This window comes from Nomascus leucogenys, chromosome 24 (genome assembly GCF_006542625.1).
Source record: "Nomascus leucogenys isolate Asia chromosome 24, Asia_NLE_v1, whole genome shotgun sequence".
NCBI classification, from domain to species: Eukaryota; Metazoa; Chordata; class Mammalia; order Primates; family Hylobatidae; genus Nomascus; species Nomascus leucogenys.
Window position 1 is genome coordinate 20,462,603 of NC_044404.1, and position 20,533 is coordinate 20,483,135.

General features: G+C 48.0%; 1 protein-coding gene across 2 annotated transcripts in view; it reads left to right on the forward strand.

Annotated features, from left to right (window-relative positions):
• VWA5B1 (von Willebrand factor A domain containing 5B1) overlaps positions 1 to 20,533 on the forward strand; it is a 65,633-nt gene that overhangs the window by 33,265 nt on the left and 11,835 nt on the right. For both annotated transcript variants that reach the window (XM_030805413.1, XM_030805414.1), the window contains exons 9-17: positions 502 to 612; positions 2,765 to 2,967; positions 3,436 to 3,550; positions 5,271 to 5,456; positions 8,805 to 8,988; positions 10,150 to 10,340; positions 14,946 to 15,123; positions 15,593 to 15,907; positions 17,980 to 18,117. In XM_030805413.1, coding sequence (XP_030661273.1) covers positions 502 to 612; positions 2,765 to 2,967; positions 3,436 to 3,550; positions 5,271 to 5,456; positions 8,805 to 8,988; positions 10,150 to 10,340; positions 14,946 to 15,123; positions 15,593 to 15,907; positions 17,980 to 18,117 — 1,621 coding nt within the window. The remainder of the gene's footprint in view (positions 1 to 501; positions 613 to 2,764; positions 2,968 to 3,435; positions 3,551 to 5,270; positions 5,457 to 8,804; positions 8,989 to 10,149; positions 10,341 to 14,945; positions 15,124 to 15,592; positions 15,908 to 17,979; positions 18,118 to 20,533) is intronic.

The following is a 20,533-nucleotide window of genomic DNA, read 5'->3' on the forward strand; positions in this document are numbered from 1 at the left end:
CTTAGTGATGGTTAGGTTGAGTCTGATGCAGAAGGTCCCACAGGAGGGCCAGAAGCCATTCCATCAACAGTGTGACCTGGACCAGACCACTTTCCTCTCTTAGACATCAATTCTGCTTTGGCAGCAGGGAGAGGGTGCTCCCTGCTCTCCCCACCTCTCAGGATCAGGAAGAGATTAAATGGAACTGGAAAGCCATAATAGAAAGGCTTTAAGAAATCAGACCTGCTACATGGATAAGTTTGATGATGATGATGATGATGATGACGATGATGATGGTGATGATGATGATGGTGGTGGTGGTGGTGGTGGCTTTGGTCCAGCCTCTGGTCAGTGTCAGCAAATTTCTTGAGGTGAGGGAAAAGGAGTTGCTGGGTGCAGACAGAGGAGGGTAAAGGCCCATTTGGAGGCTGCTCCTGTGCTAGGAAAGGGAATATTGGAGTGTGGTGGCTGAGTGACAAGAACTCCTTCCTGAATCCTGAAAACCCCTTTCTCTCCTGCCAGGATGCCATGTTGGTGGCCCTTAAGAGCCTCATGCCAGCCTGCCTCTTCAATATCATTGGGTTTGGATCCACATTTAAGAGCCTTTTTCCTTCCAGCCAGACCTACAGTGAGGTAATGAGGGGGCAAGGCTGGGACCAGGAGGGTGGTGCATAGTGGGGAGCAGAGGAAAGGAGGGAAAGGGGAAAAAATAGTTAAAACCCTTGTGCTGGCCTCAGAAGCTGCCTACCCACAGAGAACCCAGATCACACCCGGGGGCAGAGAACTAAGGAGAAGCTATCTCTGTTTGGACATTTTTATGACATCTCAGCCTTCTGACATCCCCCCTCTTTAGAATCACAATATTTTGGGCAAAGTGTGTGTGTGTACAGAGATGAGGTACAGAAAGTGGGTAGAGAGAGGACATAGCCCAGGCCTGCCACTCACTGAAGCCTCCGTTTCACAAGGATGATGGACGCATGCAAGGTTGAGCTAAGGAAGCAGATGATAAGGAGTAGGGGAGTGAATAGGTGGATGAGTGGGTGTGGCAGTGGGCTAAGAATGGAACTCACAAGGCTCAAGATACTGTGTGAAACAAGAAGGCTGTGGCCCCAGCAGCGTGTTCAAAATTGGAGCATCCTACCCAGATCTAAGAAGAGGAAGAGAGGGAGGGAGGAAGGAAGGAAAGGAGGGAGGAAGGACAGACAAATGGGACACTTTTCAACTAAAAATAATGTTATGAGTTTTAAAAATACAAGAATAATATATGTTGCATGCGCTTGTAATGTCAGCTACTCAGGAGGTTGAGATGGGAGGGTCGCTTGAGCCTAGGAGCTTTGAGTCCAGCCTGAGCAGCACGGTGAGACCTCATTTCTACAATGACAACAACAAAAGAATAATATGTATTGATCATTCCACAATTTTTAAATGTAGATATCAAAAACAAAAATTTTTTAAAAATCTCCTGCAATTATGTCAGTCAGGAAAAAAGAAAGAAAAGATACTGCTAAGAGCTTAGTATAAATCCTTCCAGTCCTTGTTCTGTGCATTTACACACATTTTCCATAAAGATAGGATTAGGCCTTCCATACTGTTCTGTAACCTACTTTTCTAACGCAGCAGTCTATCATGAATGTATTTCCATGCAAGTAAGTATTAATCTGTAATGTAACTGTAATGGCTTCTAGTATTTCACTACACAGATAGATTGGGACTTATTTAACAAAACCCCTGCAGTCAAGCATTAAAGTTCTTCCCATTTTATTTAGTCATCTTTGTATCACAGATTTTGCATGCATCTTTAATTAATCCCTTAGGATTAATTCCTAGCCTTGCTGGCTCAAAAGCTACACATACATCTTAAGACTTTTGATACATGCCATTACTGCTTTTTTTTTCTTTTTTCTTTTCCGTTTTTTTTTTTTGAGATGGAATCTCTCTTTCTCTGTCACCCAGGCTGGAGTGCAGTGTCGCCATCTTGATCTTGGCTCACTGCAACCTCTGCCTCTCAGGTTCAAGCGATTCTCCTGCCTCAGCCTCCTAAGTAGCCAGGATTACAGGCATGCACCACCACACCTAGCTAATTTTTGTCTTTTTAATAGAGACAGGGTTTCACCATTTTGGCCAGGCTGGTCTCGAATTCCTGACCTCGAGTGATCCACCCGCCTTGACTTCCCAAACATGCTGTTACTTCTAAGTCACATCCAAGAGTGGATGTTGAAATAGCATCCCCTTGAGCCAGGAGGAGGAGGTCACTGTGTCCAGTGGGAATCTACTCTTGCTGCAAACGACATCCATCCTTGGCCAGTTGGGACCCACACAGTTGGTCCAGAGCAAGGAAATCTGAAGCCTGGATTAGAGAAATGATTTTCTCAAAATGTCATAGGGGGCTGGTGCCAGAGTCAGTCTCTGGACTCAGATCTTAAGATTCCTAGTCCAGTGTTCTTTCCATCACACCACCCACCTCCCTCATTAGAAAAAGAAACCTCATGTATGCTAAGGAATCAGGGGTTTAATGTGCTCCAGGAGTGCTTCTATTTTTAAAGGAGAACCCAGAAAGGACAACTGGTTGGTGTTTCAGGCATTGGTAGTGGATGCTGTTGAGCAGGATGACACCAAATGAGTGGCCACCCATTCTTCCAGTGAGTGTGGGCAGAGATGAAATTGGGGGCATGGGTCAACTCTGGTGAGGCTAAAAGAAGATCTAGGGAAACAAAGACCTCTTCCTTAGGTGGCCTAGAGTCTCTGTGCCATACGGTGACCCTGGGGACTGTCTGCTTCTCTGCAGGAGAGCTTGGCCATGGCTTGTGATGACATCCAGAGAATGAAGGCCGACATGGGTGGGACCAACATCCTTTCCCCTCTCAAGTGGGTCATCAGGCAGCCAGTGCACCGAGGCCACCCGCGGCTCCTCTTCCTGATCACAGATGGCGCTGTCAACAACACGGGGAAGGTGCTGGAGCTGGTGCGAAATCACGCCTTCTCCACCAGGTCAGCTCGGTGACTCCAGGCTGCCGGGGCTGGGGCACCAGAGCCCAAGGGCAATGTGGAAAATGCCAGAGGTAGAGGGCAGGACCCACAATTCCCACAGGGCTTTGCTTCCAAGATAGTGTGGGCTGATTTCAAAGTTCATCTTTTTCCCTCTCAAGTTCTGAATGGGTGAGCTACCCATACTTTTACGCATGACTCACAAGAGAAGCCCAGGGAGAGGTCCCACAGCCAAGGGAGAGGCTGCTCCTGCTCTGTGCTGGGTGGGAATTGATGGACTGTCTGTGGGTGAATTGATGGGTGTGTATGTGGGTACCCCCTGATGGCCCCTCTTCCTTCTCCCTCTGCCTCTACCTAAAGATAGGGCCAGTTCTGAGACCCTGCTAGGCCATTCTCTGTCCCTTTCTGCATCAGGAGGCAAAGATGCAGAGAGGATAGGACGTAGCAGCCTCTCTTCTCCCCTTCCTCCAGGTGCTATAGCTTTGGAATTGGACCCAACGTCTGCCACAGACTGGTGAAAGGGCTGGCATCTGTGTCCAAGGGCAGTGCTGAGTTCCTGATGGAGGGGGAGCGGCTGCAACCCAAGGTAGGCAGCAGAACCCACCCAGTCCCTTCTGGTGCTGGAACCCCAGAGGCCCAGACCAGTCATATGGCAACTCAGTGGTGGAGCTGGGATGACACCCCAAATCTGAGCTCTTCACTAGGCCACACTGCATCCCAATGAGAACCAGAGACTTGCAAGCCACAGAGCAGGCAACTCTTGAAGCAATGCCAGGACACTAGATCCCCTGGTCTCCAGCCACTGGACACACACTCCATCCACTGCTGGACAGGATGAGGCTCCTGAAAAAGCTACCACCTATATGGATTGGAGTTGTGTTTGAGGTCCATATCTGGACACATTCCTGATGATGACAAATGGTGGCTCAGAAGAATCTAAAGAACCCAGAAATAAAGGAGGCTATAGTCTTCTTTCCATGTCCTGCACATTTGACACGAATAATCTAACCCTTAGAAAATCCCCTTGTCAGTCCAGTAAACAAAGACAGGGCTGGGATTAAGAGTGAAGATGTTTATTGGGGATAGTGTCTATGAAAGGTGGAAGAGGAGGAAGCAGGAAGAAAAACTCTTCAGGCCAAGAGGCCAATCCAACAGCTGTGAAAGGAAAATGGGAGCAGAATTGGGCAAGAGAGCCTCAGACTGTGATGCCCTGGCAAGGTCTCAGCCATCCAGCGGGGAGCTCTGGAGCAAAGGTTGCCCATCAAAGTCTGCGATGTGCTGAAATGACCAGGCTCTAGTATCCCTGCCATGCTGAATCATTGACTTGGGGCTTCCAGGGAGAGATATGGTCTTGGCTCAAAAGCTGGGGTGCTGCATCCGAAAGCTGTCACGTAACTGCATTTCTTGCAGCAAGAAGGCATGGTCTTTCTTAAAGAGAGATTTGAAAGCTCACCTCTATACTTGCCACAACCCCCAAGTCATTTTCTCCAGGTTTGCAGTACAGAACATCCAAGGAAATCAGTCTAGGTGATGACCACAGCTGTCATTTACTAAACACCTACCATGTGGCAAACACTTCAAATTCAGTATTGCAAATAATCCTTCAACTACACCCTCCTACTTTAACAGAAGGGAAAACTGAGGCCCAGAGAGGTAAATGAATTTGCTCAAGATCATTATCCAGTCTGTGGTTTGAAGCAAAGCTGTGTGCCCTTGGGCTAGTCACAGCCCTACTTTGAGCCTCAGATTTTCTCATTTATAAAATGCTAAACTGGCCAGGTGTGCAGTGGCTCACGCCTGTAATCCCAGTACTTTGGGAGGCCTAGGCAGGTGGATCACTTGAGGCTGAGAGTTTGAGACCAGCCTGGCCAATTTGGTGAAACCCCGTCTCTACTAAAAATACAAAAATTAGCTGGGCATGATGGCGGGTGCCTGTAATCCCAGCTACTCAGGAGGCTGAGGCAGGAGAATCACTTGAACCCAAGAGATGGAGGTTGCACTGAGCCGAGATCATGCCACTGCACTCCAGCCTGGGTGACAGAGCCAGACTCTGTCTCAAAATAAAATAAAATAAAATAAAATAAAAATGCTAAGCTTAGAAAAGATGACAGCGAAGATGCTCTCCAACTCGGACATTCTATGAGTCTAAGAAGCTCAGAAGTGTGCTCACTGCTAGGCAAGTCACCCCAAGGCCTGCTCTCCCCTTTTCCCTGCTCCCACTCCCCACTAAGCTGATACTTACATGATCTTCTGTATACATCTCTTCTCACACATCCCCCAATCTGCATTCTGACCCGGCCCTACAGATGGTCAAATCCTTGAAGAAGGCTATGGCCCCAGTCCTGAGCGATGTGACTGTGGAGTGGATCTTCCCTGAGACCACTGAGGTCCTGGTCTCACCCATCAGTGCCAGCTCCCTCTTTCCTGGAGAACGGCTGGTAGGGTATGGCATTGTATGTGATGCTTCTTTGCACATCTCCAATCCCAGATCTGTAAGTATCCTAGAAACTCCAGGAGTTCGTGGGGGCCCAGAACCCATGCCCACAAATCATCTTCAGCTGGAAAGACTCTTTGTGACAGCTAGAAACTAATTGGAATTGGGTTTACAGCTGTGGGTTTACAGTTTTCCCAGTTGTGGGTTTACACTTGCCAGGCCACAGGCATTCAATCACAGTGGCATGGCTAAGGTAGACGCCACCATCTCAAAAATGTGGTTCTTAAAAGCCCCTGCAGTAGAACCACTTGAAGAACTTGTTTAAAATGCAGAGCTTTGGGAGGCCGAGGCAGGAAGATCACTTGAGGTCAGGAACTTGAGATCAGCCTGGCCAACAGGGTGAAATCCCATTCTCTACTAAAAATATAACAAAATCAGCCAGACATGGTAGCAGGCACCTGTAATCCCAGCTACTCAGGAGGCTGAGGCACAAGAATCACTTGAACTCGGGAGGTGGAGTTTGCCGTGAGCCAAGATCGTGCCATTGCACTCCAGCCTGGGCGACAGAGCGAGACTCCATCTCAAAAGAAAAAAACAATGCATAGCCCTGGCTTCCACTCAGGTCTGTTGAATAAGAATCCCCCAGGATAAAGCCCAGGAAACTGCATTTTACATAATTTCCCCTAAGTGATATGGTGCACACTTTAGTTCAAGAACAAATGCACTCAGATTTCCTTCTCCACACACTCTAGTAAGCTCATATCTCCTTAGATTAGTTTGTGTTTTACTTCTTTACGTGGATGATTCCCTTGTCTGCGGTGGCAGAAGTGGGATGAAAGCCAAGAATTTCTGAAAGGGAGGTGAAATTCATGCTAAAATGTGAGAGATTGCCAAAGAAGCTGTTTCCTCACCTATCTTTCCTCTTTTGTGAGTCTGTCCACTCTCCCTAAAGGATTTCTCATCTTGTTTTGTTTTTCAAAAAAGAAGTCACAAACTCAATGCCTAGAGAAATTGGGCAGGTGTGGAATGAATGAAATGGACTTGGTGTAAAAATAAAAGGGGCCAATTCTGTGATGGATAGCAGTTACCACTGAGCTCACAGTTGGAAAGGCAATAAGGAGTGGTGAGGAATATGGCAAACTGCATGGCACACGCTCTGTCTAAACTGGGCAGCCCCTACGCAGCCCTAACAAAGTGTCATCATGCAGAAATGTGAGCCCTGTGTTAAATGTGTGTCTCATTTTTCAGGAGAAATTGGAACTTTTTGTGAAAGCTCCAGATTTTTTAATGCTATGCAATGTTTTCAGAACTGTGATCAGGTTAATGGTTAATGTGTTATGGAAAACGGAGTGTTCAGCCGCAGGGAGAAAATGCTAAACAAAATGCTGGCCAAGTCCTTGCACAGTCTGGGCCTTCCTGGGAGGTCTAGAAGGCACCAGTTCATCAACAGACCCTCCCACTAGAAGGAACTGGATGCAGTCATCAAATCCATTCTCCTTTGCTTACTCAATACTGGCAACGTTTGCCCTGCTACTGGTAGGGATAAAGAGGACCTTCACATATTGTTGGTGTAAATATAACTTGCCACAGCACTCCTGGGAAGCAACCTAGAAATAACTAATAAAATTAGAGATAGGCCGGGCACGGTGGCTCACACCTGTAATCCCAGCACTTTGGGAGGCCAAGGCAGGTGGATCACCTGAGGTCAGGAGTTCGAGACCAGCCTGGCCAACATGGTGAAACCCCATCTCTACTAAAAATACAAAAATTAGCTGGGTGTGGCATCGGGCACCCATAACCCCAGCTACTCAGGAGGCTGAGACATGAGAATCACTTGAACCCGGGAGGCAGAGGTTGCAGTGAGCCAAGATCGCGCCACTGCACTCCAGCCTGGGGGATAGGGCGAGACTCTGTCTCAAAAAAAAAAAAAAAAATTAGAGATACATAAACCTTTCAACCCAGAAATCCTACTCCTAGGAGTCTAGCCCACAAAAATAAAAGTGATGTAATGGATTTATGTCCAAGCATTTATTGTAGCATTTTTTATGGTAACAAAAATAAACGGCCACAAACTGAATGCTTAACAACAAGGGGTGGTAAAATATTGTGCAGTCAAATGCTAAAAAGAATGGTTGAGGCCAGGCGTGGTGGCTCACACCTGTAATCTCAGCACTTTGGGAGGCCGAGGTGGGAGCCTGGCTTGAGGCCGGGAGTTTAAGACCAGCTTGGGCAACCTAGTGAGACCACTTCTCTACAAAATATAAAAAATAAAAAATTAGCCAGATGTGGTGGCATATGCTTGTAGTCCCAACTACTCTGGAAGCTGAGGCAGGAGGATTGCTCAAGCCCAGGTTGGAGGCCGCAGTGAGCTGATGGTGCCGCTGCACCAGCCCATGTGCAGTATGGAGACCCTCTCCCTAAACAAACAGAAAAATTACAGTTGAAACGCAGAATTTCCAAAATGTTTTAAGTGCGAAATTCAAGATACTGGCAAGTGTGAGTAGTATGGCAAAGTTTTTATAAAACAAAAAATGGCCCCCAAAACCCGATGTGTTATTTATACATAGAGGTGACCCTTGAACAATGTGGAGGTCAGGGATACCGACCCCCCATGCAGTCAAAATTTCACATATGACATTTGACTCTCTAAAAACTTAACTACTAATAGCCTACTGTTGACTGGAGGCTTTACTGATAACATAAACCATCAATTAACACCTATTTTCTGGGTTATATGTATTATATGCTGTATTCTTACAATAAAGTATGCTAGAGAAAATAAAATGTTTTTGAGAAAATCATAAGGAGGAGAAAATACATTTACTATTCATTAAGTGGAAGTAGATCGTCATAAAGGTCTTCGTCGTCATTGTCTTGACATTGAGTGGTGGAGGTGGAGGGGTTGGTCTTGCTGTCTCAGAGGTGACAGAAGGGAATAAGTGGAGGGTGTGGAAGGAGAGGCAAGAGAAGCCGACACTCAGTGTAACTTTTATTGAAAAAAATCCGCATATAAATGGACCAACGCAGTTAAAACTTGTGTTGATCAAAGGTGAACTGTATGTTCATATCAGGGAGAATGGAATGGAAGGAACAGATGGTTTATTTTGTTAATTTCAGTTACCTATCTGGAGACAGGAGTGGCATTTAGACTTACACTAAAAAAAAATTTACTGAAGTCAATAATTAAAAACATAAACAACCTAACTGTTATGAAAAGATAATTCCATTCAGCATCTCTTAAACAGAAGTTTGTCTCAATTCCCTAAGCAAACACAAAGCTTTCCTATTGAGCTGTTTCTTCAGAGATGAAAACCCCACCACCTCTGCTCGCACCCCTTGCTCCCTGCAGAAGTCCTTCCTGACACCTAGCCTCACTCCTAGCCCTCTTTTCTGTTTCTCCCTCCAGGACAAGAGGCGCCGGTACAGCATGCTGCACTCTCAGGAGTCTGGCAGCTCTGTCTTCTACCACTCTCAGGACGAGGGACCCGGACCGGAAGGTGGAGACTGTGCCAAGAACTCGGGGGCACCCTTCATCCTAGGGCCGGCCAAAAATGCCCGGCTAGTCAGCGGAGAATCCACCACCAAGCACGGTTGGTCTGAGGCTCTAATGATTGCTGCCTTACGTTGAGCACTTACTATGTGCTAAGCACTTGGTAAAAACCACCTCATTGACTAGTTAGCAGCTGCAGAGGTGGTTACTGTTATACCCAGTTTACAGATGAGGAAATTGAGACTTGGAGAATTTGAGCAACTTGGCTAAGCTCATAGAGCAACAGGTAGAGTACAGACAAACAGTCTGGATCTATCTGACTCCAAAGCCTCGTTATGGTGTTAGTTTCCATTCAAAGGGTACTTATCGATTCCTAACTAAGGTTAGGGGCTGAGAGCAACGTGGGAAGCAAAGACCACTCAGACATGTCTCCTGCCCTTCCGGAGCTTTCCACATAGTGAGAGATACATCTGGCACTAACTCTGATAGAAAGCAGAGTGACAGGGTGCCAGGGACCCCTAGAAAATTTAACAAACTATGGGAATCCCAGGAGAAATGAGCACATCTGCTAGAGGATATCCGCGAAGACTTCACAAGGGGACTGCTTCTTAGAGGTGGGAAGGGAGAGGACATTCCAGGCAGCGGAAACTGCCTGAGCAGCAATGTGGAGAGTGTGACACTTAGAACGCACGCATACAACTGGCTTCTGATCTAGTGTGTTTGACCCACTTTGTGCCTTTTATTTTATTTTTTTATTTTTGCGGCAGAGTCTCGCTCTGTCACCCAGGCTGGAGTGCAGTGGCACGATCTCGGTTCACTACAACCTCCACCTTCTGGATTCAAGCAATTCTCATGCCTCAGCCTCCCGAATAGCTGGGACTACAGGCGCATACCACCATGCCTGGCTAATTTTTGTATTTTTTGTAGAGACAGGGTTTCGCCATGTTGTCCAGGCTGGTCTGGAACTCCTGGCCTCAAATGATCCGCCCACCTCGGCTTCCCACAGAGCTGGGATTACAGGTGTGAGCCACCACACCCAGCCACATTGTACCTTTTAAAAGAAGCAGCAGGGAGAGTAGCTGGGAAGCTAGACTAGGGCCAGATCCGGAGAGGCTTTGGGTGCCAGGGGAGGCACCTGCACATATTTCAGTAGGCAAGGGGTGGAGAACGTGAGACGCTTCCAAACAGGAAAGGAGGATGCAAGCCCCACTCTTTCCCTGCTGTCCCACTCTGATGGTTCCCCATCACTATCCCTGTCCAGATCTGAACCTCTCTCAGCGACGGAGGGCATACAGCACCAACCAGATCACCAATCACAAGCCCCTCCCAAGAACCACCACAGCAAGTGACCCCATGCCAGCTGCCAAGAGATACCCACTGCGGAAAGCCAGGCTGCAGGACCTCACTAACCAGACCAGTCTGGATGCCCAGCGGTGGCAGATTGATTTGCAGGTACCCAAGCAGGACAGGTTAGGGAGGAGCTGGGGAAGGCGACAGGCAGGGGAGAGCTGTGTCCTCTGCTTCAACCACGGGATGGGGCCATCCACAACTTACACTGCCAAGTGAGTCATTCCCTCGTTCCTTCCCTAGGCCTTCATCTGCCTTACCTCCGAGGACACCTTCCAAATCAGGACACCCACCAGTCAATAAGCTCACTCATTCCCAGCACACACACTGCCCAGTTCGCAAGGAACATTGGCATGTGCTCTTTCATTTGACTTTATAGCACCCCTGGGGGAGGAGAGAGTTTAGGGGCCCACCTTGGCTCAGTACAGATGTGGAAATTGAGAACCAGAGAGGTAGGGCACTTATCCAAGGTCACACAGCCAGTCAGAGGATTGCAACCTGTCTGACCTTTGAAGGACCCCCTGCCTTCAAAGCCTTTTATTCCTCCTTATTAGATTGACCTCCTACAAATTCAAGGGGATATACATTTACCCAGGGCAGAGAGGTTTTTTTGTTTATTTGTTTGTTTGTTTGTTGAGACAGAGTCTCGCTCTGTTGCCCAGACTGGAGTGCTGTGGTGCCATCTCAGCTCACTGCAACCTCCACCTCCTGGGTTCAAGCAATTCTCATGCCTCAGCCTCCCAAGTGGCTGGGATTACAGGCATGTGCCACCACACCTGGCTAATTTTTGTATTTTATTTATTTATTTATTTATTTTAGATGGAGTTTCGCTCTTGTTGCCCAGGCTGGAGTGCAATGGCACGATCTCGGCTCACTGCAACCTCTGCCTCCTGGGTTCAAGCGATTCTCCTGCCTCAGCCTCCTGAGTAGCTGAGATTACAGACATGTACCGCTATGCCCGGCTAATTTTTGTATTTTTAGTAGAGACGGGGTTTCACCATGTTGGCCAGGCTGGTCTCGAACTCCTGGCCTCAGGTGATCCACCTGCCTCGGCCTCCCAAAGTACTGGGATTACAGGTGTGGGCCACCACGCCTGGCCTGATTTTTGTATTTTTAGTAGGGACAGGGTTTTGCCATGTTGCCCAGGCTGGTCTTGAACTCCTGGGCTCAAGCGATCTGCCTGCCTTGGCCTCCCAAAGGTCTGGGATTACAGAAGTGAGCCACCGTGCCTGGCAGCAGAGAGAATTTGAGAGTTAGAGAGCCACAGCTAGGCCAGGGTTTCTCAGCCTCAGCACCATGGACACGATAATTTTATATTTGAGGGCAATTCTGTGCACTGTAGAATGTTTGGCAGCATCCCTTGGCCTCTGCTCACTAGAGGCCAGGAACGACGCCATCCCCAATCATGACAACCAAAAATGTCTGCAGAAACTGCCAAATGTTCCCTGGGGAGCTAAATCACCTGGTTGAGCACCATTGTCCTAAACCAAATTGTGATTTAATCCATTTTATTAAGAATGGGCTTGGCCGGGCGCAGTGGCTCATGCCTGAAATCTCAGCAATTTAGAAGGCCAAGGCAGGCAGATCGCTTGAGCCCAGGAGTTCCAGACCAGCCTGGGCAACATGGCAAAATCCTGTCTCTACAAAAAATACAAAAATTAGCCAGGCGTGGTGGCACATACCTGTAATTCTAGCAACTCGGGAGGCTGAGGCAGGAGGATCACTTGAGCCCAGGAGAGAGAGGTTGCAGTGGGCTGGGATGATGCCACTGCACTCCAGCCTGGGAGACAGAGCCTCTCTCAAACAACACATAAAACAAACAAAAGAATGGGCTTTATGTAGATTTGTCCTTGTAAGGCTGTGGTTCCATAAAAGCAGCCTTTTCACTCTCCCTATATGACCCCTCCCACTTCCAACCACCACCCCCATCCCTCCCTGCCTCCACTTACACATAAGCCCACCCTCTAAGGGTAGGGACACTGCCATCTTATCCCTGGGGGCCCTTCTCTGTGCTTATTGAGGGACCACTTGATGCAATCAGAAGGCAACTGGCCCTGCAGTCTGGCTGACTCTGCTCCTCAAACATGTCATTCCACTCTGAGCCCCAGCTGCCTCATCTACAAAATGGGGAGAATAGCTTAGGCACATGATTGAGCTGCCATCCATCAAAAGATATTTATTGAAAGCCAACTCTAAGTGGAGGACTCTTCCAGGCATTGGCCGATAAAAGATGCAGTGCCTGGCCCAGCACCTGGCACCCAGCAGGCATCCTTGGCTGGCAGCTCTATTTGGTGAGAGCTCTGGACAGGCTGGTTCCCCTTTACTTCTTTCCTGTGCGCTCCCTAGCTCTTCAGACCCATCTCTGCTCATCTCTCGCCCCCTCCTGCCTGGCTTCCTCCCCAACCTGATTCCCCCTTATGCATGCACACACAACACACTTATATGTGCAAACACACACACACACACTCTGTGCACCCTCTGGCTGGATGAAGGGCTGGATCTTAGACCCATCTGTTGCCATGGAAACCCTACCAGCTTCAGTTGCTCTCTGTGACCCAGTGTGGTGTTGATGGCTGGGGGAATCCTAGTGTTTGACTGGGCAAGGAGCAGAGGGTAGGGATCCCTTGGGACTTAGCAGCCCTGGCTGGGGTCATCCTGGGAGTGACCAGTCCCTTCCTTCTCCCACATCCTGGTACCACTCCTAGGACCTCTGGCTTAGAAAGACAGAAAGGCAGCCCCCATTTAATGGGGAGGCACAGTCCCCCTCCTAATAAATACTTGATAGGGATGGAAAAGCCCCCATGGTTAACTGTTGGCCTAAAAAATTGTTACACTTGGTAAGTGCCTTTTCGCCCTCATCCCTTCCCCCTACCAGGGGATGTATATGGTCCCAGAGGCTTAAAATTCATTTCTAATTAATTTAATATTCTTCAATTACAAAAGTAATACATACTCAGTGTTTGCAATAAAAACCCTCAAACAATTCAGTCAGGTATAAAGTACAAATAAAAGGCCCCCTGCCCTATTCCGGGACCCACTTGGTTTTGAGAGTTTCCTTCTAGAAGTATTAATACTACACACACAAACACATACATACACAATACACGTATGTATTTTTAATAATCACATATACAAACTGCTCTCCAACTTACTTTTCTAATGTCTTTTTAATTCACTTTTTAAATAAATAACTGTGCACTGTATTTATTTAAAAGTGAATTTAATTACCCTTTTTGGTGAACAGTTCTATGAGATTTGACAAACGTATATGGTCATGTAATCATTGCCACAATGAGGATACAGGACAATCACAATTGACTTTTTTAAAATAAGTTTTATCTTGGACATCTTTTCACTTTGGCATGAAGAAAGCTACTGCTTTATTTTCAATGTTGTGTGATGTTCCATTGCATGGGGATATACCAGAACTTCTTTGTCAACCCCTACTGATGCCAACCCCGACTGATCTGGATAGTTTCCAGATTTTTACATTTACAAACAATACTGCAACAAATATACAGTACTTGCACATCGATAGTTGCACTCTTGTGTATTTCCACAAGATTGAATTCCTGAAAGAGGAATTACCAAACCAAAGGGGCTTGTGCATTTTAATTGATAGCACACTGCTAGATTGTTCTCCCACAGCTGTGTACCCATTTACATTAGCACTGACAATCCATGAGAGACTCTGTCTTTCCATTGACCACAGGGGTGCCATCAAACATTTAAATATTTGCCAATCTGCAAGATGGAAAAAAATTATAAACTTGTTTTAATTTACATTGTTCAAATTTTTCATGAGGCTGAGAATTTTTTCATGGGTTTATTGGGTACTTTTGCTATAAATGGCCTGCAAATGCCCTTAACACATTATTCTATTAAGTTTGTCTTTTACCCCCAGTGATTTATAAAAGCTTCTTGAAAATGATCTTTGTCATGACTTTTGCAAATGTATTTCTCCATTTATCCCTTGCCTTTTGATGTCTGTTTGTACCAGCACAAGAATAGATAGATTAAATCAACAAAACAGAACAGAAAGTCCATAAATAAAACCAAATGTGCATGAAAGCTTTGTTGGGATAGAGGTAGGAAACTGATTAAACTGCAGGGATTCAAATGGAAAAACTGCATCCAATAAATTGTGAGATTCTTACCATTTGAAAAATCAAGAAAAATCTGATCCTTTCTCCTTACTCCAAAATAAATTTCATATAAATCAAAGACTTACACACAAAAACAAACAAAAATGAAATCCCAAAAATTCTAGAATATTTTTTGAGTGAGAAAGACCTTTTAAGTATGACATATGGGAAGACATGAGGGAAAAAGGTTGATAATTTTAACCATACACACAAAAAAGTTTAAACTTTATGGCAAAAAAAAAAAAGTGGGTTTAGAATTATCCATGGTGTATGATTTTCCATGGCTTTCCATGGTTTGGAGTTTCTCCATGGTTTGAGATTATGATTGTTGATTCCTCTCATGGATAATGGAGACCGGGTCATGTGTTCCTGAGTACTGGAGGGGCAGTGCCCAGGAGGAGCTGCTGTGCCCCAGGAAAGAGCTGATGGGGTGGGGGTGGGGGAGCAGAAGGAGGGAGGGTCCAGCCACCAGGAGCTCTTCCTCCTCCTTCTCCTCCTCCTCCTCCTCCTCCTCCTCGTCCTCCTCGTCCTCCGCCTCTTTCTCTTTCTCCTCTTCCATCCCTAGCCCTTGCTGAACAGTGGTCAGGACCTGAACCAGGGCCCCAAACACCGTGGCCCAGGGGCCCGAAGGCCCTCTCTGCTGCCCCAAGTCTGCCAGCCCTTCCTGCCCTGGGGCCAGGAGACCCAGGCCTGGAGCCCTGTGAGAGAGCGGACTTCTGACAGCCGAAGCCCCGGAGATCTGGGTAAGTGACCACAGGGTCCAGGACCTGACTGGGGACAGGGAGGAATCCTTGGCTGTGGTTCAACTTCAGATGACAGGCCCAGAGGGCAGATGCCTGGGTCTGTCCCCTTGGGGTCTGCTGCAGTTCACCCCTCTCTGAGGACCTCACCAGTCCCACGCTTCCCAGTCACCCTGGTTCTTGGGTGGCCTCTGAGGCTGCAGCTCCATTCTCTGTGCCCCTGTCCCACCCCCATCCTATCTGGCCCCCTCAGGCACTGGCTTCCTGGGAGGCGGATCTGTCCTCCCTTGGGGACAAGCCCATGCCCCCACAGCTGTCCTAGGAAAGCAGTTGGAGTTTCCTGTTCCCTGGGGAGACGGAGTGGGTTGTACTTGCTTAGAAGTGTCTGCTCCCTGGGGAGGAAGGATGTCCCCTGGGAGTTGGCCGTCTGTCCCCAGGTCAGCGCTTGGCTCACTTGTCCCTCTGCCCACAGAGCCGTCCCACCACCCCTCTGCCTTCGAGACAGAGACGTCCTCGTACTGGGAGCCCTCAGCCGAGTCCCAGGAGCGAACCAGTCCCAGCAGGCCCGCCACCCCGGGCCCGGTGCTGGGCAAGGCCCTGGTCAAAGGCCTGCACGACAGCCAACGCCTGCAGTGGGAGGTGAGCTTCGAGCTGGGGCCCCCTGGACCGAAGCGGGGCGGTGCGCGGGATGCCGACCTATGGAGCGAGACCTTCCACCACCTGGCGGCCCGCGCCATCATCCGCGACTTCGAGCAGCTGGCGGAGCGCGAGGGCGAGATCGAGCAGGGTGAGCGCCGCGGACCTGCGACCCTCCCGCGGACGGCCTCCGGAGGACCGCCCCCCTCCACAGCCGCTCCCGCTTCCCCACCCGTCCACGGTGATCCTCCCAGCCCCGCGTGGGCCGCCCACCTGCTTCCCAGGTCCTGCCCGACCCCCTCCTCACAGCCCCGCCCAATTCCCCGCCCACTCTCCCTATGACCCGCCCACCTCCTTCCCTGTTCCGGGCCCCACTCTCGCCCCATCCCGTCGTTACAGCCGTGCCTAGTGCTCTGCACACCCCGCCCCCCGCCATGGCCCACCCACCCCGCCACTCCCCGCCATAGCCCGTCCCCACCTCCAAGGTCAGCCCACCTCCTTCCCTGACCCGGCCCCCACCCTGTGCCTGTCCACTTCCCCCAGGACCCGCCCTGCCCTCTCCCGTCGGCCTCCAGGACCCGCCCCCTCCTCACAGCCCCGCCCACTGCCCGCCCACTCGCCTCTCCGGCCTCCAGGCTCCGCCCCCTCCCCATTCTGCTCAGTGCCTGGGCCCATTCCCTACCCCCGCTCCAGGATCAGCCCTTCATCTCTGGCTTCAGCCCCCTTCATCTCCCCACAGCCCCGCCACGGCTCACTGTTACCCCACTCCACCTCACACTGCAGCCTGCAGGTGCCTCCCCTCATTCCCAATCGCTCTTACCCTCACATCCACCCACCCACCAACAAAAGCACAGCCCAGGGCTCCATTCCATTCCCGCCAAGATCCACCCTCTTCCCCCTGCCTCTGAGTAAGTGATCCTCTCCCCCAGCCCTGGGCTCTTCCACCCCCATCCAGTGACCCGTCCTCTTCTCTCCCGCCTCATTTCTCTCTCCTATGGGCGCCCCATTTCCCAGTGCTTCTCCCCTGCAGTGGCCCCTGTAGGGCTCCAGAGACAGAATAATGGCGACAGCCCACACCTTCCTCCGAGTCCCCCAGTCCAGGGGCTCCACGCACTCATTCATCACTCCATTATTTACTGTGGATCTGCTGGGGGCCAGGCTCCCACTGGGCCCGGTAAACGCAGCTGAACAGCCCAGTGAAAAAGCAATCTCCATCCCTTCCTTACCCATGAGTGCTTGACAAACTAGCGGGGAAGCCAGCATTAATCAAATCATTACACAAATAATTAATTGAGTGCATTTGTCCTAAGTGCTATTAAGAAAAAAGACAGGGATCCAAGAGATTGTATAACAGGGACGGTGGGGGAGCTAATTTAGTCCAGGAATTGGGGCAGACTTTACTGAGAAAGTGACTGGTGGGATCTTGATGGAACACACTTGGAGAATATAAATATAAATAGAGAACGGTTATATCATTTCTTTGTCGTGGGTTTTGCTTTATTTCTATAATAATATTATTTTGTTTATATTTTACTTGTATTTTTGTATTGTACATGTTACTTTTTTTCTTCCCATGAGCTCCTCACCTTACAGTTTACGAAGCACTTTTCTACCCTTTCTCTCCTTGGCTCCTCACACAGCCTTCTGGAGGCTGCAAGCCACAGAGACTGCTCACCTGTTCAAAGGAAAGGGATTGGGCTTTGGGGTCAGACCATCCTGAGTCCTGATCTCAGAGCCGTTCCTAACTTGCTATGTGACCCTAAGCTCACCACTCTCCTCTGATTTGCAATGTCCTCAGCAGTTAAATGGGTCAGATCAGTGGTCCCCACCCACCAGCCAGGGGACCTATGAAGTTTTACGTCAACGTTCCCATTAGACATCTGCAAAATTAAAGTACAAAATACAGACAACATAGTGGGTTGGGTGTTTTTAAAAATAAAACTACAGTTATTTAAAGGAAGTAGCTGTCTTTTATTCTGAGACAATGTCTTACATTTTTACATTAAAATATCCTTTATTTTGTGAAGTGATGACGTGAAATGACGGTGTTTTTTTTTAAAAAATGTCTTTAGTTAGCAAGTTGGCAAGCCCTTGATTTTAAAGGTTTATTTAATCCCAAAGACGGGGACCACTTAGTTAGAGCCCCCTTTTTAGCTTCCAAAGCTTCTGTGTCAGGGAAGACTTTCTGAGTCCAAACAGTGACCCCAGTTTCTCCCTCCACAGGGTCCAACCGCCGCTACCAAGTGAGCGCCTTGCACACCAGCAAGGCCTGCAACATCATTAGCAAATACACAGCCTTCGTGCCTGTGGACGTGAGCAAGAGCCGGTACCTGCCCACCGTGGTGGAGTACCCCAACTCTGGTAAGGCAGGCGAGCGGCGGGTCACTCCTGGGGGCCAAGCAGCCCCTTTGGACTAGGGGACGGGGCTGAGATACGAAGGACCACAGACCAGAAGGGAGGGGGGGTAAGACAGGGCCTAGAAGCAGAAAGGCCCCCAGTGGACGATTTGGCTGCTGGAGGGTGGGAGCCCCTGGGGCCTCATCCCACTGCTCTGCAGAGGCTGTTAAATCACCCCACTTCCTTTTCTCCACCAGATGAAAATGATTTTATTGTATTTCTTCAATTGGGACAATATGTGCTCATTATAGAAAATTCTTTTTTTTTTTTTTTTTTTTTTTTTTTTTTTTTTTTTTTTGAGACGGAGTCTCGCTCTGTCGCCCAGGCTTGAGTGCAGTGGCGCAATCTCGGCTCACTGCAAGCTCCGCCTCCCGGGTTCAGGCCATTCTCCTGCCTCAGCCTCTCCGAGTAGCTGGGACTACAGGCGCCCGCCACCACGCCTGGCTAATTTTTTGTATTTTTAGTAGAGACAGGGTTTCACCGTGGTCTCGATCTCCCGACCTCGTGGTCCGCCTGCCTCGGCCTCCCAAAGTGCTGGGATTACAAGCGTGAGCCACCATGCCCGGCCATTCATTATAGAAAATTCTAAACTATAGAAAGATATAAAATGTAAAAAATAACTGAGACCAGCAGTCATCCAGGAGTGTATATTAGTCACCCGCTTGGTGTGACCATCCTTCCAGACTTCTCTCTATGGATATCAACATGTAGAGAAATCAAAAGACAGATCATTTTACATGAATTGGATTATCCTAATATGTGCTATATTTTACAAAATATGGGCATGGAAAGCGTCACTCCATGAAATGAATCTATATCATTTTAATAACATATTCCCCTGCAGGGAGCTGTCATCCTCAGAATAGCCAATTAGTGTTCCAAAGCACTTTGTATATATTTTCAATCTTTTAATCCTCAAAACAGCTGTACAAAGTAGACGCTATTATTATCCCCATTTTATAGATGGAAAACAGGGCAGAAGGAGCTAAGTTACTTTCCTGAGTTCACACAGCCGTGATGGGCTGGAGCCAGGCTTTACATTTATTGCCCTGGCTCTGGATTATGCATTTTCTTCCACTCCTTTCTACTGTCTCTGAAAATTTATTGCAACTTTTTAAAACCTATTTAAACGTTTAGTTTATTCCCCATTTGGTTATTGTAAATTATACTGCGAAGAACATCTTTGTGCATCTGTCTGGTTGTCTCCTCAGGGTTAATTCTTAGAAGTAGGATTGCAGTGTCAAGGGGATGCCCATTTAAAATTGTGATGTATGTTACCAAACTGCCCCCTTACCATCCCACAGGTTATTTAAATGTCCATCCTCTCCAACACTGAATATTGTTTATCTTTCTAAACTCTGCCAGTCTGATAGGTGAGAAGAAAATCTCTCTTTTGTCATTTTTTAATTGTGAGATGCCTTTCATGTTTATGAACTATTTATGCTTTTTTTGTTTCAAATTACATTTTCCTGTCCTTTATAGTCACCCCTCCCCTGCTTTTTATTAGCAGACCTCCAGAAAGAATTGTGTTTGGAAATAAAATATGCCCTTCCTAATTCCACCTGTCCCCCTTTTCTTATCTGTGGTAGTAGAATGATCAACCCTCCTCAACTGCTGTCATTTCAGGCAATGGAGTGGCCATTTAATCAGGCTGTTCGCTTATTCATGTTGCAAGAACGACCATCCCTCCCACCTGTCTCTGACCAGCCTGCTAGCATCTTTAGCCAAAGCCTAGGAAGTTAGGGACCTGGCCCATATCTTAACCAAAGTCCGAAAGCCCCCTAAGATCTGGATCAGCACTTCCCCAAGTGTGTTCCGAGAAGCTAGAACTCTAGTCTCACGTCCTATGAATAGTCATCCAGCATAAAAATAGAAAATACCAGATTAGGAAATACATTTAAGAACTACTGGATTAGATAAAGTTCAAAAGCTTTCTTTACTGCAGAACTTTTCAGAGGCTGGAGTATGTTAATATACATCAAGAGGCTCAGAGAATGGGCTACAGTATGCAGCTTCTCCAAAACTTGTTTCCCAACACAACTCTAATTTTTAAGGAAAAACTTACAGACTAGTGCTCTCTGAGAGTGGGGTTCCCTAAAGCATATTTTAGGGTGCTGTAACTTCTTTCTTCTTTTTTTTTTTTCTTTGAGAGAGTCTTGCTCTGTTGCTCGGATTAGAGTGCAGTGGCACAATCACAGCTCACTGCAGTCTCTAACTGTTGGGCTCAAGTGATCCTCTCACCTCAGCCTTCCAAGTAGCTGGGACTACAGGCACGCACTACCACACCCAGCTAATTTTTTAATTTTTTTTTTTTTTTGGTAGAGATAGGGTCTCTCTATGTTAGCCAGGCTGGTCTTGAACTCCTGAGCTCAAGTGATCC